At 57.1% G+C, this 27,068-nt stretch overlaps 7 protein-coding genes across 7 annotated transcripts; 3 read left to right on the top strand and 4 right to left on the bottom strand.

Moving 5' to 3' along the window:
• Window positions 1-527: 527 nt before the first annotated feature.
• EX895_005217 (uncharacterized protein) lies at window positions 528-2,361 on the top strand (the record flags this gene model as incomplete). The annotated part of the gene is made up of 2 exons (XM_029885810.1): window positions 528-825; window positions 911-2,361. The coding sequence occupies 2 exons, from the start codon at window positions 528-530 to the stop codon at window positions 2,359-2,361; spliced, it is 1,749 nt and encodes a 582-aa protein (XP_029737662.1).
• A 247-nt stretch (window positions 2,362-2,608) lies between these two features.
• Window positions 2,609-3,312, bottom strand: EX895_005216 (uncharacterized protein; the record flags this gene model as incomplete). The annotated part of the gene is made up of 2 exons (XM_029885809.1): window positions 2,609-2,733; window positions 2,817-3,312. 2 exons carry the CDS (start codon window positions 3,310-3,312, stop codon window positions 2,609-2,611), a joined length of 621 nt encoding a protein of 206 aa, XP_029737661.1.
• Window positions 3,313-5,324: 2,012 nt separating this feature from the next.
• On the top strand, window positions 5,325-6,063 carry EX895_005215 (uncharacterized protein; the record flags this gene model as incomplete). Its single annotated transcript, XM_029885808.1, has 2 exons — window positions 5,325-5,363; window positions 5,491-6,063. The coding sequence occupies 2 exons, from the start codon at window positions 5,325-5,327 to the stop codon at window positions 6,061-6,063; spliced, it is 612 nt and encodes a 203-aa protein (XP_029737660.1).
• Window positions 6,064-6,527: 464 nt separating this feature from the next.
• On the bottom strand, window positions 6,528-8,600 carry EX895_005214 (uncharacterized protein; the record flags this gene model as incomplete). Its single annotated transcript, XM_029885807.1, has 1 exon — window positions 6,528-8,600. One exon carries the CDS (start codon window positions 8,598-8,600, stop codon window positions 6,528-6,530), a length of 2,073 nt encoding a protein of 690 aa, XP_029737659.1.
• A 445-nt stretch (window positions 8,601-9,045) lies between these two features.
• EX895_005213 (uncharacterized protein) lies at window positions 9,046-11,292 on the top strand (the record flags this gene model as incomplete). The annotated part of the gene is made up of 1 exon (XM_029885806.1): window positions 9,046-11,292. One exon carries the CDS (start codon window positions 9,046-9,048, stop codon window positions 11,290-11,292), a length of 2,247 nt encoding a protein of 748 aa, XP_029737658.1.
• Window positions 11,293-11,552: 260 nt separating this feature from the next.
• Window positions 11,553-13,589, bottom strand: EX895_005212 (uncharacterized protein; the record flags this gene model as incomplete). Its single annotated transcript, XM_029885805.1, has 1 exon — window positions 11,553-13,589. The coding sequence occupies one exon, from the start codon at window positions 13,587-13,589 to the stop codon at window positions 11,553-11,555; it is 2,037 nt and encodes a 678-aa protein (XP_029737657.1).
• A 2,892-nt stretch (window positions 13,590-16,481) lies between these two features.
• Window positions 16,482-26,519, bottom strand: EX895_005211 (uncharacterized protein; the record flags this gene model as incomplete). The annotated part of the gene is made up of 1 exon (XM_029885804.1): window positions 16,482-26,519. One exon carries the CDS (start codon window positions 26,517-26,519, stop codon window positions 16,482-16,484), a length of 10,038 nt encoding a protein of 3,345 aa, XP_029737656.1.
• Between the last annotated feature and the right edge of the window lie 549 nt (window positions 26,520-27,068).

Below are 27,068 nucleotides of genomic sequence, written 5' to 3'. Positions count from 1 at the left end.
GCGAGTGCGACTCGTACATGTAATGATTATTCAGCATTCTATAAATTTCAGCTCTTCGGGTGGAGATGAAAGAAGAAAGAAAAAAAGACAAAAAACAAGCAGAAGGAAGAAGAGAGCGCAACCAGGTTCAAGAAAAAAACCTTCAGAGTTTGAGCTGCCGAAAGAACGAGCCTCGTGACAAAGAGCAAACGAACCAGCAGAAAAGCGCTTTCGGTTCAAAAGGCAAAAAGGAAAAGCAAAAAATTGATGGCGTTCAACCTTTTGCACGCAAAGCTCGAATCTCAGCAGTCCTTCTCGACGAGCTTACTGGCCACTGTTCTTCCTCTCCATACACCTCCCTTTGCTCCTCGTCACCTCCCCTTCGCCGCTTGGACACGGACTACCTCACTCATCCTCTCATTCATCCGGAAGAGGTTTCACGAGCAACGTAAGGAGCAGCACGGCATCGTCTAGACTCTTTTGTCTCGAGGGCAAGCAGCATCACCACCGACACCGACCTATCATCACCCTCGCACATCTTCACCACAATGGTCAAGGTCCTCTTCGAGACCGCCGTGGGCTTCTGCCTCTTCAACGTCTCGGATTCGTCCAAACTCGAGGCCACCAAAAACCTTCACGAGTCGCTCGACTCTGCCGAAGGTGCTAGCAACCTCCTCAAGCTCTCTGCCATCCACCGCTTCACCAACACCGCCGAGGCTGTCGAGGACATCTCTGCCATCAACGAGGGAAAGATGAGCAAGAGTCTCAAGAAGTTCCTCACTGATGAGATCGTCGAAGGAAAGGGCAAGGAGAAGGAGAACCTCATTGTTGCCGAATCCAAGCTTGGTATGTGTGCAGACGGACTCTTTTCTCCCCCTTCATGAGTGTATACTGACCCGTGTTTGATCAATCATTTTTTGACAACAAACAGCTTCCAACATTGCCAAGAAGCTCGGCATACAGGTCACCTACGACAGCGAACTCCTCGACCTCTACCGTGGCATCCGCGAGAACCTGGCCACCCTCCTCTCCTCGTCCTCGGACGAGACGTCGCTCGACCCTCGCGACCTCAACACCATGAGCCTCGGTCTCTCGCACAGCTTGAGTCGCTACAAGCTTAAGTTCAGCCCGGACAAGGTCGACACCATGGTCGTCCAAGCCATCGGCCTGCTCGACGACCTCGACAAGGAGATCAACATTTACGCCATGCGTGTCAAGGAGTGGTACGGATGGCACTTCCCCGAGATGGGCAAGATCATCACCGACAACCTCGCCTACGCCAAGGTCATTCGCGCCATGGGTTTCCGTACCAACGCCTCGGCTACCGACTTCAGTGAGATCCTACCCGAAGAGATCGAGGAGACGCTCAAGGCAGCCGCCGAGATCTCGATGGGTACCGAAATCTCCGAGACCGACCTCGAGCACATCTGGAGCCTCTCCGACCAGGTGATCTCGATCACTCAGTACCGCGCCCAACTCTACCAGTACCTTCAGAACCGTATGGCTGCTATCGCTCCCAACCTCACTGCCCTCGTCGGCGACCTCGTGGGCGCACGTCTAATCAGCCACGCCGGCTCGCTCATGAACCTTGCCAAGCACCCCGCTTCCACCGTTCAGATTCTCGGTGCCGAGAAGGCGCTCTTCCGCGCTCTCAAGACCAAGCACGACACGCCCAAGTACGGTCTCATCTACCACAGCTCACTCGTGGGCCAGGCGCCACAGAAGCTTAAGGGTAAGATGGCGCGCATGGTTGCGACCAAGGCTGCGCTCTCGATTCGTCTGGATGCGCTCGCCGATGCCGAGACCAAGGGTGAGGAGGGTGTCCCTACCGTGGGTATCGAGGCGCGCGCCAAGCTCGAGTCGCGCCTGCGTGCGCTCGAGATGCAGAGTGGCCTGTCGGGCATGCGCTCCGCAAGGAATGCAGCGGGCGACCAGGGCTACAAGCAGAAGGGCTTCCAGATGGAGGCTGGTGGCCGATCGTACAACGCTGCTGCCGACGCTGCTGGTCCTAGCGACGTCGCGGCCGCCGCCCACTTGGCACCGTCTATGCTCCCCTCGACACCGTCCAAGCCTTCCGCCGAGGACGTCGACGAGAAGAAGCTCTCCAAGGAAGAGCGAAAGGCGCTCAAGAAGGCGAGAAAGTCCGAGGTCGCTGCTGCTTCTGAGCCTGCTACGCCCGCTGCCGCTTCCGACGCCGGCGAGTTGAGCAAGGAGGAGCGCAAGGCACTCAAGAAGGCCAAGAAGGAAGAGGCCAACGGCGTTGAGACACCGAAGAAGGACAAGAAGGACAAAAAGAAGCGTTCGGCAGACGAGGCCGAGGTCAACGGCACACCCAAGTCCGAGCCAGGGTCCAGCAAGAAGAAGAAGTCCAAGAAGGACTAAAACCTTTCCATCACTCCGTCGCATTACACTTCTCACCTACCCGTCGTTCCGTTCGAGTCGGCCTTTTATCGACATCGAGCCTCCTTTCTTCACTTCTTTGTTCATGATTGCCCTTCCTTTTGCCGTCTCCGGCTGTAGTAATAACCGTTCTATCTGCATCTATCTTGTTCAGGCTGTGCTGCGTGTCTCTCCGAGGTGTTCGCTGCTTTAAAAATGCTGGCTTGGATTGAGCGTATGGGTGTGGTGTCTAGACTACACGACGAACCTCGAAGTGACGTTTGACAAAGTAGACTTGGCAGGAACACACGGCAATAAGGATGAAGCCTTGGATGATGGACCACCACTTGACACGAGTGTTTGTGCTTTCCGCAGCTGGCCACACACGAACAGAACAAAGTGTTGAGTTAGCTGAGGATCTTCGGTCTTCGCATTGAGGTATTTGGCTTGAAACTTACTGTTGCGATGCACACGTTCGCGGATGACGAGATACTCTTGTTCGTCCTTGACCGCCTGCAGTCCCGCAGCCAGATCTCGAATCTCTCTCTCGATTGGCAGCATGTCGCCTTCGTCCGGAACGTAGATAACGCCGTGTACGTTGAACGAGACGGTCTTGTCCGAGACAGAGCTGTGCTCATTCGCGAAGCAGTAGCTGTAACGCCCGTCGTCCTGGGCGGTGAACGAGTAGGTGCCCGTATCCTTGCGCTCCTGTTTGAACAGCGGTCGGTGTTTGGGGTCGTAGAGCGCCACGTCGATATCGAGATGCCCCCCGCCGCCAACCTGGTACGTGAGCGTCATCTGGTCGCCATTGTGCAGGTCTTCGAAGAAGCATTCGCTGCTATGCGCGCCCAGCTCGATCATGTGCGCATTGACGGTGGGGATAGAAACAAGAACGAACAGGGCCAGCGCAAATGCTGACAGCAGCATCGAAAGCGGTGTGAGTCGGGATGTCATGATGATAGGGTTTATGGGTAGTGGTCGATCCGTGGCTGCTAGTGTGGATCTAGTGTAACTACTCCAGCAATGCAGCTGTCCCTCCAGTGATGTGAGTCGTCCCTAGTGCCTGCACCAAAGGTAGAGAACGTGAAAGCGTGCCGATGAAGGCTACGTCGTTGTGTGGGGAGCAGAAGTGCGAGGTGAAGGATGGACGACAAGCTGTGCGGTCGAGATTGAGAAGAACACGACACCGAGCAAAATGGTGCGTTGGCACGCGCTCAAGCCCTCCAGCGAAATTCTGCAAATGTTAGGTTGTAGAAACTTTTTAACGTAGGGCGAGAAAAGTGCTTCACATGTTCACCCTGGCCAGAATGGCCTAGTCAATATCACGATATGACCGTGGATGCTAAGGCTACCATGTCGTGATTCACACCGTTAGACACTTGAAATACATGATGACAGCGATGCGCTGAGAAAGGACGGCCAAATTGTCGAACATGGTGATCTGGAAGGGTTGGTTTTTTTTTGCTTTGTACAGTACGTGCTGCGGAAATGAGCAGCAACAGTGAGCCAGTTGGCAGACACAGTTTGGAGGCAGTGGAGAGCCATCTCTCTCACTCTCGAAAGATGAGCTGCTCGCTTCTCTTGCCGATCCGAATCCCCTCCTCTAAGTTGGGTGTGGCATTGACGCAGAGCGCCAGATCGCCTTCGTTAACATTCGGCAGCTCGGTACCCTCCTCCATCTCCTCGTCATTGCGCGTATAGAACCAGCAGCGGATGGAGTAACCGCGCGAATCGAGCAGGTTGAACGTCCAGAACCAACCCGTGACGTCTTTGTGCAGTCCTTTGACATCAGAAACCTTGCCAATCAAGTTGAATGGCCTCAGCCAGGACGGCTCGAAGTCGTAGAAGGACACAATGGTCGGATTCTCGGGCTCCTCGAAAGGGTCACCAACGGCAGATGCTGTAAAGCATACGCTTGGTGACGCGCAGAGAGGGAGAAAGAAGAATGGCCTCTTCTTATAGCCTTGAAGAAATTGCACCGAGAACACTATAGGGCGCAAACCTGCTCCGGCGCAGTCAGATCGACGGGGAGATTCAAGAGAGACGAGTTCATGCAGGCGTGCGCTTCCTCCAGTATCCTTGCCCCGACCGCACTGTATGGCAGTGCCTGTCTTTAAACGAATCTTCCGCTTCGGAGCGGACAGTAGAAAAGCCGTTCCCACCCAAACTCATTAACAAAGTTGACTTGGTTGCGCATCACGATACAGACTCGCCATCACAGGGCACGAAGCTCGCTACCATCTCACCATGAATCACACCGCGCTTTCAATTGGCGCAGGGAGAAAGTGAGCTTTGACTCTGTGCCTTCATTTGTCGGGACGCGCTCGTCGCCATGCAGCTGACAGTAAGAACAACCAGGCTGCACTGCGTCACGACAAGGCCGGTAATAGAGACTTTCTGGAGCGGTGGATCCCTGAGCTTTGTGGGACCGAGTAAAGTTGCTGATCCGCACAAAGCTTTGAAAGCAACAACTGCGACCTAGCAGGTTGGGTCGTGGTAGAACAGCGAAGTTGCGGTCTATGACATCTGAGCCATGCGTTTTCCGCAGCCAGGTAATTTTCGACAAGTGTTAGCCCGGCCTTGAACACAAACCATCTTCGAGAAAAGGAAGCGCGGAAAGCCTGGTCTGAATATTTGAATTCGATCACATTTCAAAAAATTTAGATGTCCGAATACAAAAAAAATCCAGACTGACGAACGATACACCTGTGTTGCGCAGTTACTTCGAAGAGTATGCGTGCGGTGCGTGGTGCTAGAAAGGCGGCCACGAGTGAATGGAAATATCTTGAATGTTGGTTTTGGAATTTTTGAAGGTTCGAGGGAGAGAGCAAGCTGTGTGTTGGTTTGTGCTGAGTGCGTTGTGTGTGTTTCTTTGGCCATCGATTTCCGGACCACTGCTTTCGACTACCACCATTCGACGCTATACCCATCGCTACACAACACCCTCCACACGCACAAACATAAAGATGGCTGACACCGAAGCTACCAAGCCCACTGTCGATGCTGTAAGTCGCGTTCGAGACCGCCGAGAAAAGTAGCACTGCTTAATGGGCAAGTGCTGCTGCTCTTCTCGATCTCGCCACCTGACTGACCGACGTTTGCATCGCTTTCACATTTCCGATTTCATGACAGGCCGAGCAGGCAGGATCCGGCGCCGCCGCTGCTGAAGAGACCGAGAACGACCCGCACTTTGAGCCCGTCATCAAGCTCGAGAACCAGGTCGAGGTCAAGACCCACGAGGAAGACGAAGAGGTCACATTCAAGATGCGCGCCAAGCTCTTCCGATTCGACAAGGACGCCAAGGAGTGGAAGGAGCGCGGCACCGGTGACGTCCGACTGCTCGCACACAAGCAAACGCACAAGGTTCGTCTCGTCATGCGCCGAGACAAGACGCTCAAGGTCTGCGCCAACCACTACGTCACCAGCGACATGAAGCTTAGCCCCAACGTCGGCTCCGACCGCTCGTGGGTCTACAACGTCGCCGCCGATGTCGCTGATGGTGAGCCCACTGCTGAGACTCTGGCAATCCGCTTTGCTAACTCTGAAAACGCAAATGGGTTCAAGGAAGCTTTCGAGCAGGCTCAGAAGAAGAACGCTGGTGGAAGCAAGACTGAGGCGCCAGCACCGGTGAAGGACGAGGAGAAGCCTGCGGCACAGGAGAAGAAGGAGGAGGAGAAGAAGGAAGAGGAGGCCAAGAAGGAGTAAATGCAGTGAAAGATCACCAAGCGCTAGCTATGGACGAGGAGCTCGGCTTCAAGCTGTAACCCGCTCCGCGCCTCGCTCATCCCGAAGAACAGTCTTCAGTTTCGAAGTTGAATGTTTCCGATTCTGCCACCAGTGCCGCAAGCACGCTTCATCGGCAGCTCGACGGTTTCATTCGATCACTGATCTGCAGTGCTCGTAAGCATCGATGTAGACCACTGGACAACTTCTACAGTGTCGACGCCTGAGGGTTGATATCCCCTTTCAGCTTTCTCTTCGATCCCAAGAGCTACGACGCTACTTTGACTCTTTCACACCTTCGATCTCATCACTCGTGAAATGCAGGACACGAAACCCAATTCAGACTTGATCACAAAGGTCATAGGGCCTGCAAGGCGTTAGGACCAGTTGGGTGTGCATCTGCTGTACGATTGTCCTGTGCGATGTGAGTGAGTCCAGAAGCCTGCTTACCTCAGAGTAGGGTCGATAACGGTCTGTTGACCGTTGACCGGCTGAGCTACACTGGTCTCCTCTGCCTCTGTCTGAGCACCGCCCTCTTGAAGCGGCGGCGAGTCCTCCTCACGCCACTTCTGGCGGATCCGACTAACAATCGCGTCCACAGCGTCGCTCTCCAAAGGCGTGCCCGTATCCGACAACGCCTTGAACCGCGCTGCGAGAAGCGCACGAATGAGCTCAAGCGCCCGCTTAGTGTACCATCCCGTTTCGGCGTCCCAGGTGCTGCGCAGCCACTGCGTACCCATAGGTGGTAGTATCGGCAGGTCGGAACCAGCGTCGAGCAGGGGTAGATCGGCGTCATTGCTTCTCCAGATGTATGGCTTGATGAGTGGATCTTCGATGTCGCAGAGTTGGAAGTTGCCGACGTGACGATGCAGCGTTGTTCCGTCGAAGAGGTGTGTGTTTTGGGAGCGTTCAGACGTGGGAAGGGGGACGAGGCTGGATCGTGCAGCGCTGGCTTCGTCGGCTTCGTCGTCTTCCTCCCCCTCGCCATCAACGGGCGCAGCTGCAGCGGGCGAAAGCTGTGCAGTCCGCGAAGGCTCCCGCAACGCAGGAGTACCACGCAGGAAGATCCGCTGGTAAATCCGACTGCTATGATCCTTCCGTACATCGTACCCGAATCGTACGATCGTATCTCTCCACGGCCCGCCGACCATCGAATACCCGACCAGCGCATAGTACACCTTCTCATTGCTCCCAGTCAGCTCCTTCAGCTCCCCCTCCGTCAACTGGTTCTTCAGCGCTACCCTCGACCACATCGGCCTCTCCACCAGTAGCTCGCGCAACCGCGCCACGATTTTGGGATCACACCGGTGCTCAATCCGAATCACATCCAGTAGCGGCCTTGTGGGTACTTTGGCATCCCTCCCCACACGGAACGGCTGCGGGGTAATGTTGGACAGTCGCACGCGGTTGACGAAGCGCTGCATCTGGCCGGCGGGTAGATTGTCGCGTCGAAGGGCGTGTGCAAAGGTGACGCTGGACTTTCTGGAGATGTGCGGTGGAGCGGGGACGGTGCGTAGCTCGCTATAGGGCGTTTGCTGGTAGTTGTAGTTGAAGGGTACGTCCATGCGGCTGAAGAAGGCTGGAGGTACCATGTGCAAGTTGCTCTTAGGTGCAGAACCCGCGGGGTCGGGAAGCTGGTAATCTTCGAGCTGTTCGGGGATGCGGAAGTTCTGGAAGGCTTTCAAGTCCATGGTGGCAAGCGCTTTGTGCAGCGCCATAACTGGATCCAGTTCTTGTATCGTGTCCGTGCCAGCAGATGCTGTGGATACTTCGGGCTGGAAAGCAAAGTCTGCCATACTGCGAAAGCGAACGGTGTTTGTGGCCATGCCTAGCACTTCGATACAGTATTCCTTCTTGACTCGACCAGTATAACGACTGCGTTTGTCGTCGTGCTCTTCATGTCCATTGGGCTGTTGCAGTTGCGAGTTGTCATGCCCTGCGTCGACTCCCTCGGCGAAGAGTGCCGGGTCGAGAGCCATGACATCTGGTCGATCTGAGCTGTCCGCACCTTGAGCTGGTGAGCCTGACGACAGTCGCTTGCGTTTCTTCTGTCGCCAGGTACGCTTGACGATGCGCACGACAATGTTGTGTGTAGGCACAACTTCGCCTATCAGGGGTGCCTTATAGACCTGATCGATGCTGTTCCTGTCCAAGCCAGACTGTACCTCCCCTTCTGATGGAACTGATGAAGGGAAGCTGCCGAGACGACATTCCACAACCCTCAAACCCTCGTTAGGTATTCGCGAGAGAAAGTTGAGACCCTCGAGTGGACTGCTAGTAAGAGGAGGGAGGGCGGATGGATGCAATGTTGATAATGCCCGGTCAAGACTGCTGCTGGAGGTAGAGGAGGAAAGAACAGCATCGTCTACGAGAATGCCAGGGTACTCGACATTGAGGAGCGAGGTGGATGGAATGGGCTGTGGCTTGACCAGGGGGATGGCAGGGTGGTCGTTGTTCAAGGTCGAGACAGGATCGATGGCTCTGGCTTTACCCTTGTCGCTGGTGACTGGTGTAGCCATCATGACAAGCAGCGTGCAGTTCAAAAGTGAACTAGATGGGGGGTACGCTGAATGCCAAAGACATCTCGACTTGCAAGGCACCTGCGAACGGCTGTTGGTATGGAGTGGACCCTGAAGGAAGATGTTTCGTGCCAAATCGAGCCTTGGCAAAGTGGAGAGTGACTTGCCAAAACCCGAATTCCGAATTGTGTGACCTTCAATCAACGCGACGCGGTATTTTCGTGTTAGTGTTAGGCACACTGCACTACACTGAGAGATTCACAGAGCAAGAGAGAGAGAGAGAGCAACACTGCTTCGAATTTGGTAGCAGCGCGTGTTGCTTTCTCTGCTGTTTCTGCTGTTTCTGCTGTTTCTGCTGTTCCCGCCGACTGCGCCTTTCACCTTCTTCCTCTTCCACAACAGCACCACAAATCGAGACCATCCTTACCTTCCATACGCAGCCAACATGGTGGCATCCGAGCTTACCGTGCGCCTCTCCGAACACTTTGGCGCCTACATCGCCTGCGACCCCTCTCTACTCACCGAGGCCACCTCGATCTGCACACACTACGCCGTCACGCCCGAGGATCTCTTTTACAAATGGGAGGCATTCGCCATCAACAACAACCTGCCCAAATCAGAGCCACTCACCGTCGAACATGCGAGGGAGCTACGCAAGATCATCGCTGCTACAGTCAACGCCAATGCTGCCGCCAGCGTCGCTGCTGATGCGGTCCCGGCACAGACGCCGTTGAAGCCGTCCAGCGCTTTGAACAGGGGCAGGATCGCAGGTGACTTCAGCGCAATGTTGGGGATCAAGTCGACACCTATCAAGCCTTCCGCAGCCAACACGAATGGCAATGTTTTCCAGACACCCGTGCGATCGGCTTCGTCCACCTTGAACAACAACTCTCCTTTCGGCGGGCCAGGTGCCACGCCTGCCAGCGCATCAGCGTACAAGCCCTCAGCAACGGCCCTTCGAGACAGCGACGTACACATGTTCGACATCGACTCTCCTCTTCGCAAACCCGCAGGCTCAGCATCCACCTCCACGTCCAAGCACCCAACCTTCTCCATCCTAGAATCGCTCAACGAACACTTACCCCTCACCGGATCCGGCAGCCAACTCACCCCATCCGTGTCGTCCGCAGGAGGCAAAAAGACCTCTTCGCGCGTCTCGCTCGCTATGGCCACAGACCCAAAAGCGTGGAACTACCGCTACATGTTTGAGAAAAAGGGCGAGCGTTCGCAGGTGCTCGACGACCGCATCGACGACTATGCCTCCATCTTGCGTGCCGCGTATTCGATCGACGAATCGGAAGACTTCGGCGATCCGTCGCTGCCCTCGCAAGAACCGATCTGGGTCGTGGGGCGGATCTGCCCCGCTCTGCCTGCTCCCGAGAGCTCGGCGGGGCAGGCTTTGCGCTCCAAGGCCGCTGCGCGTTCCAAGGCGCAGATGGAGGAAGACGACGGAGCCGCAGCCCCGTTTGGCCTACCAAAGCTCGCCGAGACAGGTGTGGTGCTCGAAAGCTCGAGGATGATGGGCAGTGGCAACCGGACCCCGCTTGTGTTCACGAAGGGGTGTATCGTCAAACACACCCCGCAGGACGTGGGCACCGGTGGAGCAGCAACGACGCTCAGCCTGTTCCCTGGACAGATTGTCCTGTGTCGCGGCATAAATGCCGGAGCGGACAAGTTCAGCGTGAACGAGATCTGCTTCCCTCCACCCCTCCCCTTGGCGGTGCATACGGTCGAAGAGGCACTGGACCACTCGTACTCGCCCAGCAAACTCAACGGGAGTGCGCTCAACCTCGTCGCCGCTTCCGGCCCATTCACGAGCGACGACGATTTCGAGTTTGCCGCCTGGCACAGATTGATGGATCAACTGGAAGCTGGCGGCTTGCCCAACGATACCGCTTCTGCAGAGCGAAGGGGTGTGCCGGATACACTCATCCTGACCGGCCCTTTCATTTCGTCGCAGCACCCGCTGCTACCCTTTGCGAGCGAGATGCCGGCCGAGCTGTTCGCCAAACACTTCTCCTCGCGCTTACACACGCTGCTGGAAAAATACCCGTCGACCATGGTTGTCTTGATCCCGAGCACGTTTGACGTTCTCAACGTACACTCTGCCTACCCGCAGCCGTCGTTCGCCAAGGAAGACGCAGTGGGTGCGATGGGGCTGCCCAAACAACGCGTGCGGTGCCTGCCCAATCCGAGCGTGTTCTACATCAACGAGCTCGTTGTCGGCACTACGACGGCTGACGCGCTGGGCGACCTCAAGGCCGAAGAGATGGTCACGCGCATCGAAGCATCCGCCAGCCCGGCACCCGCTGCAGGAAGTACGGACAGTATCGCGTCTAAAAGCAAGGAGACCAACACACGGTGGTCGCGCTCGCTCCTCTCGCAACGCGGCTTCTACCCGCTCTACCCGCCCCCGCCCACACTGGCGTACGACACGTCGCACTCGCACCTCCTCCAGTTCCCCGCGGTCACGCCCGACCTGCTCGTCCTCCCCAGCGCCAAGCTCGCCAAGCCGTTCATCCGTGTGGTCAACAGCGCCACCGTCGTGCAGCCGGGCAGCGTCGCCAGGGGAAGCGTCGTGTGCATCCAGGTCGATCCCCTCCCCAGGGCCGAGCTCGAGCGCAAACAAGAGACCGACACGATCAATTCAGGCCTGTACGACCGAGCCCGGATCGACGTCGTTGCTATCTGATGTATTTCACCACTCACAACCTCTACCTCCAATTCTGATCCAAGCCTCACACCAAGCAGATGCCAATGCTCAACCCTGAAACCCGCAAACTACCGCGGACACAGACCAAAAAGAAAACGATGCAAAACTACGAGTTGACGAGTTGATGAGATTGATGCTACAAGTGCTACAAGACATGCTATGTTTGAGATGAAGAATAAGAGGTATGCTGTTTGTCGAAACCGAAAGAAAGAGAGAAAAGAAAATAAATGCTAAAAGTATCAAGCGACGAGACGTGCAAGGCCGTCGCAGATTTGCCTGCCAAAGTCGCCGCGCAGATCGTTCCGAGAGGTTCGCTGGCTGACCTTGCCGGCCTTGGCGGGACTCGACGCAGCGCTCGAGTACACTGACGAGGCCGTACTCGAGTACGCCGTGTACTCGGACGACGTCGCAGGCGTAGAGCAGCGCGAGCCCAGCTCGTCATCGTCCTCCTCATCGCAGTCAAACTCGGGCAGCTCGTCGGTGCTGCCCAGCTCCAACGCCCGCATTGCGGCTGCCTGACGACGCGCTGCGCGGCCGGCACCACGACCACGGGAGCGACGGCCTCGCGAGCGCAAACGCCGACGACCAACCGCGGACGCTTTGTCCGCGTCATCCTCCTGCCCCTCATCGCCCGCGGCGTCGAGGTGGACTGCGTGCACAGCGTGTTGTTGCTGAGCCGCGTACTGCGCGTAACCCTGCTGCTGCTGCTTCTGCGGTGGCTGCGGCGCAAATGGGAAGCCAAACGGAGCCGGCAGCTGCGAGGCACCTCCGAACGGCCCCATCCCCGCCCGCCTCGGCTGCGGAGCCGCATACTGCTGGTGCTGGTGCTGCTGGTACTGACCCTGATGCTGAAGATATCCACCCTGGTACTGCTGGTGCTGGTGCTGAAGAGGTGCAGCCGGCAGTGGCACCGTCGGCATCGGCGCGCTGTAGTTGGCCGCAGCAGCGTTCATGTGGTGAAACTGCGGTCGCTGCGGCATGTGCTGGCGAGGCACGTACGCGGGAAGCAGCTGGCCGTGCGACGGAGCTGCGTGCAGGTAGCTGACACTCTTGGAGTTCAGATGCTGACGGTGTCGGGGAGGCTGAGCACCACTCTTCGCCGAGCTACCACCGCCACCAAGGCGCACACCACCGCCCAATACCCCCACATTACCGTTGTCGTGCGTGGTGTAGTTGCACTTGACCGGGTTGGATGAAGCAACAATTGCGACATCGTTGGCGGCAGGGGCAGAGTTGAAACCCGCACCAAGCGTGTGTGACGCAGCTCCGGCACTTGCGATCTTGGAAATGCTAAGGCCCAGCATGGGGCTAGCATCGATAGTGGCATCACCCGCCTCATCGTCTTCTTGACCAGCATCATCATCGAACAGACGGATCCCAGCGAAGCGCTGCGTGGCGTCGGCGTCGCCGATGGTGGTATCGTGCACCGACTCGCGGTCGTTTTCGATTGTCGGGGTGCAGTGGGTGGATGCCAGGGAAGACGCAGGAGAGCAGCCAAGGCTGGGGCAGGTGTCGGACTCGGCATCCGCTTCGAGACCACTGAGGCTGGTGGCATCGGTTGAAACAGTGTGGGTGCTGGACAGGCTTGCGCTTCGGACAAGACCTTGACAGGAGCTCGAAGCAGAGCTCGAAGCGGAGGAGGGTGAACGAGAGTGGCGTTGGGCGCCCAGGTTGGTGAAGAGGCTGACGGGGTAGCGCGAGTGGGCGACAGCGAGTGTAGGCTTGACGATGGGGACAGGCCGAGGTGCGGCGCTGCTGACGGTGAGTTGAGGCATATGGCGCTCAGCGGGTTGAGCTACCATCTGACCCCAGATGACATGAATGGAAGACGAAGCAGACTTGAGATGGTCACAGTCAAACGAAGAGGAACGAGCAGCACCCGGACCGGTACCCGTGCGAATAGCGACGCAGCCAGGGTCGATCCACAGCGTGAAAGCAAGTGGAAGCCATTCAAGTGCAAGCTGTACCACTTTGGAGTGATGCGGCGGGACAATTTCGCCCTCCTGAGCACGTGCCTGAACTACCGAAGCAAAAGCACGAAGAAGGTCTCGGTCAGCGCCCTCGCCTGCTGGGTGGAGGTGCCATGCTACAGATCGACAAGCCGAGCCGTTCTCGGGCTCAGCGGGGTTCCAGCACTTTTGGCAGCGTGTCTCGAGCGAGTCCTTGAGGGTGGATACGAAGGCAGCGAGGGCTTCGGGAGCAACAGGTTGATCGCGCTCGACCTGCTGGACGAGCGAGACAATGTGCTCGACGGCGGCGGCAACTTCGTAGATCATGGCGAGGATGCAGGGAAAAAAGGTGACTTGAGTGCAGAATGTAGCGCGAGTAGCTAGCGATGGTGACCAAGAAAGCCGAAGGAAGATGTGGTTTGAGATGCTGTAGAGTCAAAGCTGTAGTGGTGACAGTAGAGCAACAAGAAGGAGAGTGTGCGTACAAGAGCCGTGTAGGAGTGAAGTAGGAACAATGCAGAGAGTCAAGTGGAGTGCGTGTGCAAAAAGTGTGTGTGAGTGTAGACGAGTAAGGAGAGAGTGCCTCGTATCGTATCCAGACGAGTGAGAGGATGCGGGGAGAGAGGGAGAGAGAGAGGGAGATGCTGAGAGAGAGAGAGAGAGAGAGAGGTGGAGTTAGAGATACAGTGTTCGAGGGGGGTGGTTGATATATGGAGGAGAAGCAAGAAGAGAAGGAGGAGTAGAAGAACAAGGTGAACAAAGATCTAAGGAAAGGCGAGGTCGATAGAATGACGTTGGCGAGCGGAGGCCCAGGACGAGGAGCAAGACGAGGAGCCAAATGAGGACGAGGCAAGCGGAGAGAGCAAAGTTGAAGAGCAAAGTGACAGTTGAGATTACCTTCTACTTTTTTATTTATTTATGAAGAAACAAAACAAAAAAGCTGTCAAAAGGCTCGTCGAGAGAGAAAGTGGCCGACTGTCAGAACGAGAAGGCGGTGTTGGACTCCAACAATGGCGTTCGTTGCATGGCTGCCAATCATCGTCACCACCAATCTTCGACTGTCCAACCAAGACTGGCAAGTCGCGCCTCAAGATTGACCTGGAGCGTGCGTAGTGTCATTCCACGCCCAGACTCACTCGCCAAAGGGCCAAAGTGGCGAGGTTCGGGCATGCTACACCTCATGGCGAGAGCGAAGGGAATCCACACGCAAGGGTCAAGCGTTCAAGCGTTCAGCCTGCTCGATTCTGCATGCTGCCAGCCTGTCGACCGCGACATGTCGATCGTCGGCAACACCGAAACGGGCACCTCACCAGTATCAACTGGTTCCAGCACATCCCAACCAACACTTCGCGACTAAGGTACTGGAATTGTGCCCTTCTCCGACGCGTGAACAGAAACGTAGAAAACACTTAAAATCTCAAAAAACTGTCCGCTGGGTAAAGGACGCGCTGGATTGGCGTTCGGACTAAGATCTACACTACAGCTACAGTGACAGCGACAGCGACAGCAGCAGCAGCACTAGCAGCAGGAGTAGTAGCGAGTCGACCCAAGGTGAGACATGTTCCCTCGCTCCCCTGCCTATCCCCTGTTTCTCTGAGAACCAAGTTCGCTTCTCATCTCTTTTTTCTTTTGACAGGCGGCGTATATCATTCTGTGGTCTCTCTCTCATTGACACCTGTAGCTGTACCATTCAAACTCCATCTTTTGCTTCTAGTTCTCGCTCGATTTGGCAATCCCCAACCAATGATGCAATTTGCTTTTCGCAAGTGGGCTGGGTGGTGACAGCTGGCAGGATGGCGTGGGTGTTGGCAGCAAACGGGGGTTCGACCGTGCTTTCACTTTAATGGTCCGCCATGCTGTGTCGGTCGCAGTGAGAAAAAAGAGAGCTGGCACGCAGGTTCAAGCCGCCGACTTGACTACTCGAGTCTAACTTGGCTTACGCTTCCGGTGGGCTCAAGAAGCCTCCTTGGGCCATGCAGTTCATTTGCCTGGCAGCAGTGGGCGATAGGCGAAAGGCCAAGCTTTGCTGCAGGTCCAAGATGGCATTTTGGCCGTGCCGCCGAGTGCAACTAAGTCGTTTGCCAAATTTCGCCTTGCCAGTGGATAAAAAAATCAATTTCTTTGTTTCGCTGGCAGACGCCTTCTCCGGCGTGTGAACGAACATGGACAGCGTACAGTAGCAGCTGCGATTCGCCCTTCTGAAAGCTGTCAAACGATCCACCAATCAATCCATCGGCCCATCGCCCATTGCTGCTCTGCCCATGTGGGCCAGAGTCGTTCCCCCGAATGCCCCTTCCAATTGACACGCTGTCGTTCGGCGAGGAGCTGACAATACACGCGCACGATAACGTGAGCAAGAATGCGAGCCACTCCGATCTGTTTCTTTGGGGTTTTCCCCTTCACGCCGCCGGTCTGCACATTATCATCCGTCTTTGCCAGTGATCCGCTCCGTCCTCAACGGCGTCTTCCTGATCTCAAGCGCAAATTCCAGGGGGCTCCGAGTGTCACCTCGACTTGCAGACTTTGTTCGAGTGGCCTGCCAGCATTCCTATTACCTTCAACGGCCCTCACGGCCCCATATTTCTCCCACTTTCACTTCCATGTGCCGGCGCCCTGAGACTCGCTCTCTCACTGCCCTCAGAACGCCCTGTTTGTCAAAGCTGATGGTTCTTCCAAACCAGGCAGGGGCGTCAGAAGGCGGAATCACAAGACGGATCGACACACACACACCTCCCTGCCCTTGCTTCGCTAGACATTTATTTTTAGCCGAGGTCCACTGTGGACCCTGAACTTGTTTCTCTCATGCACCCTCGGCGTTGCTTTCACTCCTTGCGCTGGCAAACTTTGGAAGAAGCTTCGCTCTGTAAGGAGACAAGATTCAATTTCTCGGAAGCGGAGCAACAAATATCGCACGTCGATCTTCGACTGACTTCTCGGGCGACCAGGTAAGGCCTCTCCCGCCGTGGTCGTGTCGTCTGTTACCTTTTTGTCTCTTTCTCGTAATAGTTGCACGCCTCCGCCTCCTAGGCACCCCCCGTCCTGCAAGTGCAATCTGGGGTACCGCTCCTTGAACAATTACCGTGCCTGGCCTTGTGAACAGCGACTGTCGACGAGCATCGGACACCAGTCTCTCACACACTCCAATCGCACACATGCCTCCGCCCGATCCGCCGTAGCCTTGAACACTTGCATTGAACTCCGATCAGTCTACGATAAACACTACTGCCGCGCAGCATTGTAGCTCTGCACGACCTTAGACACCTGCTTGAACAGCCAGTTCCTCGTACTCACATCCGGCAGGTGCAAGAACGGTCCACTGACTCCGCCCCTCAGCACCAGCGCGATCCCCTCGCTCTCCAACGAGATGCTGCTGAGGTCCGACAGTGGCACCTCCCACATGACCTTCAGCCGCATCGTTCGGATATACAAGATCCGCGATACGGTGAGCATGATGACAGCATCGCCCTCTTGCGATCCAACATCCACGTGTGCAACGTACGAGTCCTTCATCAGTCGGCCGTTGTCCACGTTTTTGAGCCACGTCTGTCCCAACGCTTCCCGGTCCGAGTACGGACGCACAATGCCATCGTTGGCAATGTACCGAGGCAGACGCACGCGATCAATGTCGTTCTGGTCAAACACCATCGTCGTGTTGCGCATCCCCTCCGTCACGTTACTCGCCAGATCAAACACGCCTACCGCCGGCTTCGTGATGGCGCCCACCAATCCTTTGCCCACGCCCTTGAGGAACCCACCTGCTCCGCCTTGTTCGGCACCTTCCAGCGGGCGCAGCGCTAGGCCCTCGAATCCGCTCGCCACCGACGTGAAGAACGAGTTGGCTCCCGCCGTGATGCCGTACAGCGCGTGGCGCGGCTTGTTGCGGAACCGCGTCATGCGTCGACGCGACTGGAACTCCTTGTCCATCGTCGCCGCCGCCAGACCTTTACCGATCGAGCCAGTCACCTTGGATACCGAGTCCGTCAGACCAAACACCGTCTTTTTGACGAAAGAACTGGCGCCGCGCGCAATCCCCAAACCCAGCTCCCGGTTGCCGTGCATCACCAAGCCCTGATACGGCTCGTAAAAGATGTCGGCCACGCCGGACGACACATTATTGAACAAGCCCACTGGGTTGCCCAAAAAGTCGGCCGAGCCCAGCACTCGGTACAGCTGCAGCAGGAAGCCTTGCGTATAGTGGTAGATGATCCTCTGCTGCAGCACCGTGTTGCTCAGACGCACGTTCTCGATCACCAGCGCATTGAGCCGCACCGGTGCTTCGTTGACGTTGCCCAGCGCCATCGTCAGCGCATTGAAGAGGAAGATGAGCGGGTTGCGCGAGCTCACCTTGTCGTCGCCGTTGACGCGCTCCGTGCGCATGAACGAAAGGTTGAGCGAGATGGGCTGCAGATGCAGGATCTCAAAGTAGATGTCGTCCGACTGGCCTTGCGTGCCACTCGGTTCGGCCACCTCGCGAGGATGCTCGATAAAATCGGTCTCCTTCTCCGCCTCAAGCTGCCATGCGGCTCCTTCGAACTTGGAGAATTCGTACAGCGCGAACAAAAAGTCTTCGTCCAGCTCGGCCGTGATTTCTTGCAGTAGCACCGAAGCGTACTTGATGTGCGTGACACCGTGTGATTCGTCCTTGAGCATGATCACCGACGCCTGAAGCGTCGGATGCACCTCCAGATCCTTGCCGTCCTTGGGTAGCACCGTCGGGTACAGCACGATCGGGAACAGGCCGCCAAACAACTGGTTGTCGATCTGGATCCACTTGCAGATCACGTTCACTGCCGTCGTCACCTCCGACTCTGTGTAATGTAGCTCGAGGCCCCGGAACGACACGTAGGCGAGCTCCTGGACGTTTTGATTGATGAGCGAGATGCCGACGCCTTCGAACTCCAAGTTGAACGCCGTCAGGATGTTGGTGTCGACGTCGACGGCCACAAAACCTGCATCCTTGCTGTTAACGCTCGAGACCGTGTCGCTGCGAGAGAAGGTCGAGTTCTGTCGTTTGAGCTTGAAGTTGCTAAACTCTTCCTTGTAGTTGCTCAGCACCAGCGTTTGCGTCGGACCGTCGGCACGTACGTCGAGCGAGATGACACTGTGGCCTCGACCCTCGGATCCAGGGAACTTGAACGGCAGCAAGCTGCCGATCTCGAGGATGTTGACGTTGCGCTCGCGGCCATTGACAACCAGCTTGATCATCTTGTCCGTCGCCGCCGGATAGTCCCACGCATACTTCATCTTAGAGCGCGGCTTGAGCTCGTATCTTTTGCCCACCGCCTCGTCGATGCGCTTACCGCTACCTCCTTCATCGATACGCTCAGTCGCCTGCATGAACTGCACCGTAAAGTCGCTCTCGTTCCGCAACATGTACGGCCATGGCCCGTTTTCGAGGCTCAGCGAGACAAAGATCGTGGGGCCCTCCAACAGCACCTCGGCCTTAATGAGATGCTGGTGATGACCAGCTTTGGCCAACCGCAAGTGAACGCTGCCAATGTCTTCGATGTTGAAGGGCGCGCTCCACTTGTTGTTGATCCCGGGATAGGCGAGCGTCATCTGCTTGGTGGCACCGACACGCAGAAAATGCAGTGGCACGCGCTGGCCTGCCTCGACCGTGACGAAATCGGCGGCGCCCGCTTCTCGCAGGTTGAGAGGCTCCCCCAGGTTGTTGCGCACCAAGTATCGCGGCGTCAGCTTGACCACCTTGGACAGCTTGAACTTGCCGAGGCCATCCTCGACAGTGAGACCCACGTGAATCTCCTCGTTCTTGGACGCAGACGGGATGACAACCTCGGTCTCGGACCCGACCGCCTCGAACGACAGCGGCTTGGACCACTGCGAGTCGCCGACACGCATCAGCACGCGATTGCGACGGTCGTTTGAGTTGTGCGAAAACAGGAATGGCTCGGGCGTCTTGCGGATCTCGGCAGAAACTCCTCCCTGGTCCTGGCCGGCGACGAGCTTGGCGCTACCCAGCCACGACTTGGTCTTGAGCGCAAATGGCAGGCCGCACTGGTTGATGAAAATGTATGGCGAATAGATCTGCACCTTGAAAGCTCCACCCGAGTCAGGGTGCTTCGAGTAGTGGAGGCGCAGGTTGAGCTTGAGGTTCTCGGCATCGGCGAGTGTCAGCGTCTTCTCCACGGGGAAGTCATCAGGGTTGTCGGTGGCAATGATGGCAAACTCGCTGGGCGAGAAGCACGACGACTGGATGTCGACACTAAGCAGCAGCAGGTGCGACAGCTCGACGACATGGATCGGGCTGATGCCGCCCTTGCGCAAATAGCTCGACCAATTGTGGTTTAGATTCTTGTCAAAGATGCGGTACTGTATGTCGTACGGCAGCAGGTTTTCGACCTCGACGGGTGCACGCAGACGCAGTGTCATGCGCGGGTACGTGCGGCTGTTAGGATCCTGACGGTCGTAGATGGCGAAGCTCTGGAAGCGGAACGGCGCTTCGTTTTCGTCATGGGCTCGGCAGGTCAAGGTACGCGTCGACCTCTTGAGCAGGTCCTGCCAGTTGAGGCTCTCATGACACCAATCATACTCAAAGCCTGGGTCGGGTCGGATCTTGACACGGCAGTGGTAAGCGGCTTCGATGGGCACAGGACAGTCCTCACCAGGGCCGATGCGACGGACCTGGTCTGTGATCTTGCCCTCGTGGTCAAGGATGACCATCTCAATCGGAATGAGCGTCTTGTTCTCGATCTTGAACGATGAGCGGAACGTGATGTACTTGACGTTGTTGTGCAGCTTGACTTCGTACTGGACGCGGTGCGCCACCTTGTCCAGCTTGGGTCGCAGCGTCAGCATGTACTCGCCCTCGCGGTCGACCGAGATGTGGCGCAGGCGCTCCCACGGCATACCGTCGATCTGGAGCGAGAGTCGGTTACCGCCGCTCTCGTGGATGTGCTCACGCATCGACTTCCAGTCGTCGAAACGCCACGGCATGTCCTTGCCGTCGTCCAAATGCTGAGGCGACGTCTTGCTCTTGCGCTCGCGATCGTCATGCTCCGGCCATAGCGAGATGCGGTAGCCGGTGCGGTTTTGAATCACGAAGGGAGCACGGTTGCGCTGCTGCAGATCTTGCAAGTCGGTATCGTTGATGAGTGACATGGCCGCAAGACTCGTCTCGATGAGCGTCGTGGTGACATTCAGTTCGAGCCGCTTCGTGCTCGAGATGGTCGCATTGAAGCGCGAAGGCGCCGTGCTAGACTCCATCTTGAACTGGACGCTCCATGGGTCGATGAGCGGCTCCCAGTGTGACCGCGACAGGTTGTAGTAGTTGATATACATGTCGAGCAATGTGCTGCCGTGCATGTCTCCAGACCAGTCACGAACGTCGACGGCGAATTTGGATACGCTGAGATCCAGCATGGGCAGTGAATGGGCATCGCCAATGAGAATGATCTGCAGGCCGGCAAAGTCGGCGCGGAGCGACTCTTTCGCCACAACCAGCTCGGCATCTTCCAGACGTTGCGGGGGCTTGGTGTCGACCATGCTGCTGCCGTCCGATTTTATGGTGGTCCTGGGTGCCCTGGTGAGCGAATCGATCGTGTTGCTGCTGCTGGCCATCGAGTCCTGCCTGCGCTGCGAGGACGCGATGCTCTTGGCGTCATTCTTGCTGGAAGCAGAAGACTGCTGAGATGAAAGCTCGATGGCCTTGTTGACGACGGACTGGATCATGAGAATGTCGCGCAGCGAGACGCGCAGAACGAGCGGCTCGACGTCGATCTCGATGCTGGCCAGCGAGCTCGTCTCGCTGACGCGGCTGTCCATCGACAGAGCCAAGTCGAAATTGTCGAGCAGGCGCAACGTGTCCTTGGGACGATGCATCCTACACATGAACATGCCAAATTGGTCCACCTTGAGCGCCAAGATTCCCTGCTGTGACATGAGCACCTGCTTGATGGAAAGTACAATGGCCTCAGTGTCATGGCGCTCCGGAGCTGCAAGCAGGATGATGGTCGGGTCGACGACATTGACGCGGAACGCCAATGATCCTGCTGCAGCATTGGCTCGTGTGGCTTCTGGGGCCGCTGCGTCAGTCCGTGGTCCAACAGCGGGTTGCAGGCCATCGGTGGCATCGCTGTTCGCAGTCGTGGTGCCAGTTGTCGCACCGGCTCTGCTGTCATCTGCGGGCGAGTCTGGGAACGCGCTTGAGAAGAAGTTGAGCAGTGCGAACACCGGGTCGAGCGAGAAAATAACCTTGGGACTGTCGACGGTGATGAGCGCCAGTGCCGAGCCATCGTCGCCGCCTGAGACGCTGTAGCTCATCATGAACTGATGACCATCGTGCTTGACGGCGGGGACGATTTCGCGGAACTTTGTGTCCTTGTCCGGCCGCTGGTCGGTCACTGTAAACGTCTTGAGCGCCACTTCGGCCTCGAGCGAGTTGTCCGATAGCATCTTGAGCTTAACCTCGGAGCCATTGATGGAGAAACGCGCTAGCTGCGCGTTGTACAGCGTCTCTTGACCGGTGGCAGCGGCAGTGAACAGCTCGAGCTGGATCGAATTGACGTCGAAAAACATGTCGAGGCTCGTGTAGACAGTTGTGTCGCCATTCTCGGTGTGAACGACGGTTCCGAGCTCCGGAAGCATGTCGACACCGGGGCCCTTCTTCGGCGGCGTCGGGGCAGCTGGCGTTGCGTCTCCGCTTTTGCCGGGTGTGCTGTCGCCTGACTTGCCTCTCTGCGGTTTGGCTGACTGCTGACCCGATGCTTTTCTCGTCTTGGACCCCGTCGTCGGAGATACAGGTGCGGCTGGGGTCGCACTCGAGTTTGGTGCGCTGCTGGTGTCATCGGCACCGCTCGCCTCGTCAGCCAGCCCTGCGAATGCACGCGGAATCGATTGGGTCAGCTCCATGACGAAACAGTACTGCGCTTCGGTCAGCTTGATGTGCACGTCGGACATCTTGGCAACCATCTGTGTTTCGGGGCTATCGCTGACAGGACCGTCGGGTGCCGCACTGGCTCGATCCGTCTGGATCAAGTCAAGCGAGATATTGACATCGTCAATCATCTGGACATGATACTCCTGGCTTCCGTACCGCATGCGCGAGGCAAGGCGAATGTGGCGGAGGCCGGCTTCGATCTTGGTGATAGCCTCCTTGTTATCGCGGATAGCAAAGGTGTTCTTGGCGTAGATTTCACCCAGGTTGGCCGTCATCACGTCAGGAGCGTCGGCAGAGCGTGGCAGCACGACGATAGGCGTTTTGATGAGGACATCGTAGTGCATCTTGTTGACTCGCTCCTGGAGCTGCGAGGCCTGGTTGGAAGCAGCTAGCGTGGCAGCATCGTAGACGGCCTTCATCTGCGCAAACTTGCTGAAGAATTGCAGCAGGTCGCGGATCGGCTCTTCGACAAAGGTGAACTTCAGCGAGCCGGACCGCAGCCAGATGGAAGAGTCATAGCCAGGATACGAGGCGGAGTCCGCCTCGTCGAAGGTCTCGTACGTGAAGTCGGCCAGCTCATCGCCCTGGATGCTGAGCAGCTTCTTGAAGTGAGGGTCAGCGACGCTGCGCTTGGCGTTGTCGTAGAGAAGCAGCGAGCCGAGGCGTGCAGCGACGCGGATGGTGTTGCCCCGCAGCATGACGGCCACATCAGCGGTCGAAAGAGTGAGCGTCGCCAAAAGACTGCCGTCGTTGTTGAGACGGAGCACGATCGAGTTGAGCTTGACGCGAACACGCAGCTTCTCTTTGCGCCCCATGCCGTCGCCATTGGCCACAGCCTGCGTGTTGGAAGTCGATTCGGAAGGCCGGATAGACGCCCTCTTTGACGCGGCATCGCTTGGTCGTCGATCCGACGAGCGACTAGGACGACGCTGCTGTTCCTGCGGAGGCGCCGGTGAGGATGTGGGCTCGTCCGTAGAGACAAAGGTCGTCATAATCCAGTCATACATTGCGAGAACACTGACACGTGTGAGCATGACGTTGATGGTCGAGAGCTCCACGTTGACCGCCTGATCGATGCCCTCGTACTTGGTCATGAACTCGGGCGACTCGACGCTGACGCGCGTGTAACGCACACGAACTAGATCGCGTTGCTCCGCTGGCGACGCTGTTCCTGACGAAGCACTGGAATCGGCCGTGGCTGAACGCGAGCTGCTATCGCGAACGTGCTTGGATGTGATGAGATGACGGAACTGGGCTCCTTGATCGACGATCTTATCCTCAAGCTCGAGACTGCGAAGACCAACGTCGACGTCCATGTGGTATGGATACACGGCAAGTTGCAGCAGGAAACCTTCGAAGCGTGCATCTACGAGCAGACGGTCGGGCTGCGAAGGATCGGTGGCCGACCTGAAGATGGAGCCCTGGAGCGAGTCGACAACAAACTCGAGCTCAAACGTCTTCTGATGGGCGTTGACCTTGTCAACGGTGGCATCTTCAGCATCTTGAAACTCGTCCTTGCCGTCGTCGTCGTCGAAGCCGGCGTCGACGATGTATTCGTCTTCTCCACGCAGCTGTCCTACGAGTCGTTGACGGCGAGCCTTGTTGAGATCCAGCGTCTCTGACGGTCGGCCACGAGCACGCCGCGGTTTGGCGCCTTCGTCGTCGTCGTCCGGGTCTTTGTCGTCGGCATCGCCATCCTGCCGTGCTTTGCCGATCGCCACGGGCTCGAGCTCTTCTTCGATAGTGCCCAAGCCTTTGGTGGGCGAATCACCTCCTCCAGTGACGTCATCAAAGTTGGGGATGGCCACATCGATGATACGCATGAGCGTCTTGTACTTGCGATCGGAAAAGTTGACACGTAACGTGGGCAAGTGTCCGGTCATCTTGAACTTGGTCAGGTTGGGTGCCGAAGAGAGGATCGAGTTGTGCACGGTGAAATCCAAGTTGATACGTTCCAGCAGGTGAAGGCCGTGGTCGGTAGAGTCCGAGTGCAGGCCTTTGATGCACGAGTCGATGTCGTTGCCCATGACGAGCTGAGCCGATTCGAGTTTGACGAAGAAGCGGTCGTACATGAGGTCCTCTAGCTGACGGTAGTCTTCGTCGGTGTAGGCGCGGTTCTGCTTGGACCGCACCGTGTCGAGTGCGCTCTGGTCGGCGAGCACGGAGCGTATAGCGATGCGACCGGCGTCGAGCACCATGTGCTGACACTTTTTGGTGGTGACGTCTTCGGGGACGATGATGATGGGCGCCTTGACATCGACGACCATGTCGATGGTCTTGTGGTTCTGCAGTGCGTTCTCGAGGCCGGCACGCGTCTCCTTGCGAATGCCCTCAATGGTCTCGCTGGCGACGTCGATCAGCGCACCGATCAGCTCTAGCTCGCTCTCGGGCGGCTTAAAAAAGCGCACGATAGATTCGACAAAGCCGCGGTGGTAGATGATTTCCATGGAGCGCATCTTGAGCGTCAGGGCATTGTCGGCGCGGTCATCGAGTGGTTTCAGCTCATATTTGGCGTAGAAGAAGGGATTATCTGGGTCGCTCTCCTGCTCGACTTCCTGCTCGATGCGTTTGAGATCGCCCGGATCCGAATTTTGGCGCGTTGGATTGTCAAACTCGTCGTCCTTCACGCGCACTACCTGCGGATAGAGCGAGTTGGGTGTGGTGCCGTCGTAGACACGCAGACCTCCGAGCGCCACAGCCGCCTCAAGGTTGCCGTGCCGTTGAATCACGTTGGCCTGGAGCGAGTCAAACACGAGCGAGAGGATGTCGGTGCCGCGCGCATGGTCTTTCAGTGCGATCGATCCGGTCTTGAGCTTGGTGATGAGGCGGAGGTGCATGGCGTCCCTGGGCGCGTCGACCGATTGTGTGAGAGACGAGGCACTGGCTTGTTCGTCCCATTCGATAGCGTCGTAGAGCTCCTTTCGTTGCTCGTCGTTGAGCACGCCATCCTCGTGGCCGTGCTGCTGCTGACCACCGCCGCCTCCGCCCCAAATCCAGCCGAGCCATCCGCCGCTGCCTTTTGCGTTCTGGCCATCGGCGTCGGCGCCATTGCCGCCTTGCGCAAGGTCATCCTTCTTGGCGGTCAGCTTCTCTTTGCGAAGCTCGTGCCGCGCTATGGAGCGGTAGAAGCGGATATCCTTGTAGTCAAGCTTCTTCTCGAGCTGCTCGAGCCGCGAACCGCTGTCGCTCTGAGCAATGGCGACGCCCGCCTGTTGCTGGTTGGTTTTTTGGACGCTCTTCTCCTTTTCTTTGAAAAGCTCGACATATTCCTTACGGTCATCGCGTCGCTGGCGGAAGTAGTCCCAAGTCCAGACGCGATGGCGCTCGTGCACTTCGTTGAGAATGGCTTTGCCGGCGAAGCGTAGCAAGGCACGCGGTCTATTTTCTTCGAGCTCCTCGGTACTTGGCCTGAATTTGCGATACTGGGCTTGGCGCGTGTAGAAATGGAAGAGGTCGGCGACCGAGATAACGTCGCGATACTGCTCGTCATCAAGTGCGAAGCCAAGCTCTTCAAAGAGCAGCTGCGCATCCATCTTGGGCACTTCCGAGGTCATCTTTTTGCGCATCACCAGTCTGCCTGCACCCGAGACGGGCTTGAGGATGTACTGATGGCTAGGTGTGCTGCCGTCGCGTGCAATGAGTGCGTTGAATTTCTTCTGCGCTTCCGAGATCTCGTGGCCGGCGAGCGACTCGGAGTCTGTGTCCCAGTAGACCGAGAGCGACTCGAGACGGGCGAGTTTGTGGATGCCATCGCCGCTGTTCTGAATGAAAGTGGGGTTCCAGTTGGCATCTGTGGAGACGGCAGAGAACTCGGCGAGCGTGATACCGGCAGAGAAGGGGTGTTCGGGGTTTGAGAGGCTGTCTTCGTAGCGGATGTGGATGTTGCGCACGGTGAACTGCAAATTATCGACGATTTTGGTGATGAGGGAGCTTGTAAAGGATTGGTTCTTTTGCTCGTCTTCAGAAGAGATGCCAACGCCCTGACCGCTATCCCTGCCGAGCAGCTCTGCATTGGCGAGTTTCTCCTGCTTGGCAGCCTGTGCACGCTGAGCTTCCTCTTCCTCGTCGACCTCGACGCTGCTGTTCTTGGGTGCAGCTAGTAAGTAGACATTCTCGACAAGGATGCGAACCGGCTTGCCCTTGAGGTTGGACCATGGGATGGAGAGCGTCAGGTCGCCGAGGTAGCCCTCCTTGACGTCGATGGGAAGACGAAATTTGTCGAGGGCTGACGTTTTGAGACGGAGGTTGCGCAGCTTGACATCTCCGGACCAGATGCCTACGTTGAGCTGACTTGTGTTGAGGCCATCGACGTAGGCGGCGAGCAGCCTATTGAGAAGCGAGGCGAGGACGCCTTCCAACATAGTGCCGTTTCCGATTGATTGCGGATGTCAAGCGGCGGACCGGAAAGGAGAGCTGTGCTCGTCGGGCGGTGAGAGCTCGATTCGCTGGCTGGCTGTTGAGCGCAGGGGCAGCCTTGCTAACAGTGCATGGATAAGAATCGCAGAGTCGCTGTGATGCCCGAGTTCGTTCGTTCCGACAATGTCAAGAGAAGGTTCTGTCCGTCCTCTGAAATGGGTGGTAATCTTGTGACAACAAGGGGATCGGATGATGATGGTGAAGTGCGAGATCAACCTGAAGGCAGTCAAATGTTTCTCTTTGATTCAATGATCGAGTGGATTCAGCTCAGCCTGGATCGTGCGCTGTCCCCTGCCTCTGTCCTTGTCTCTGTCTCTGCGTCGCTCCCGCCTCCGTCTCTTGGCGGGGACAAAATATGGAATTATTCATTGTTTGGATAAACTCAACAAAGTGCGTTGCAAGCCCCTTTCTAGGAGGCGAGTCGAATATGTTGCTCCCATCGCGTACAGGCCTCCACCTCTGTTTGGCTCCCAAAAGCAGGCTTGCAGCTGGCG

The sequence above is a fragment of the Sporisorium graminicola genome, chromosome SGRAM_6, assembly GCF_005498985.1.
Source record: "Sporisorium graminicola strain CBS 10092 chromosome SGRAM_6, whole genome shotgun sequence".
Classification (NCBI taxonomy): domain Eukaryota; kingdom Fungi; phylum Basidiomycota; class Ustilaginomycetes; order Ustilaginales; family Ustilaginaceae; genus Sporisorium; species Sporisorium graminicola.
This window is presented reverse-complemented; position numbering and strand designations above follow the sequence as displayed.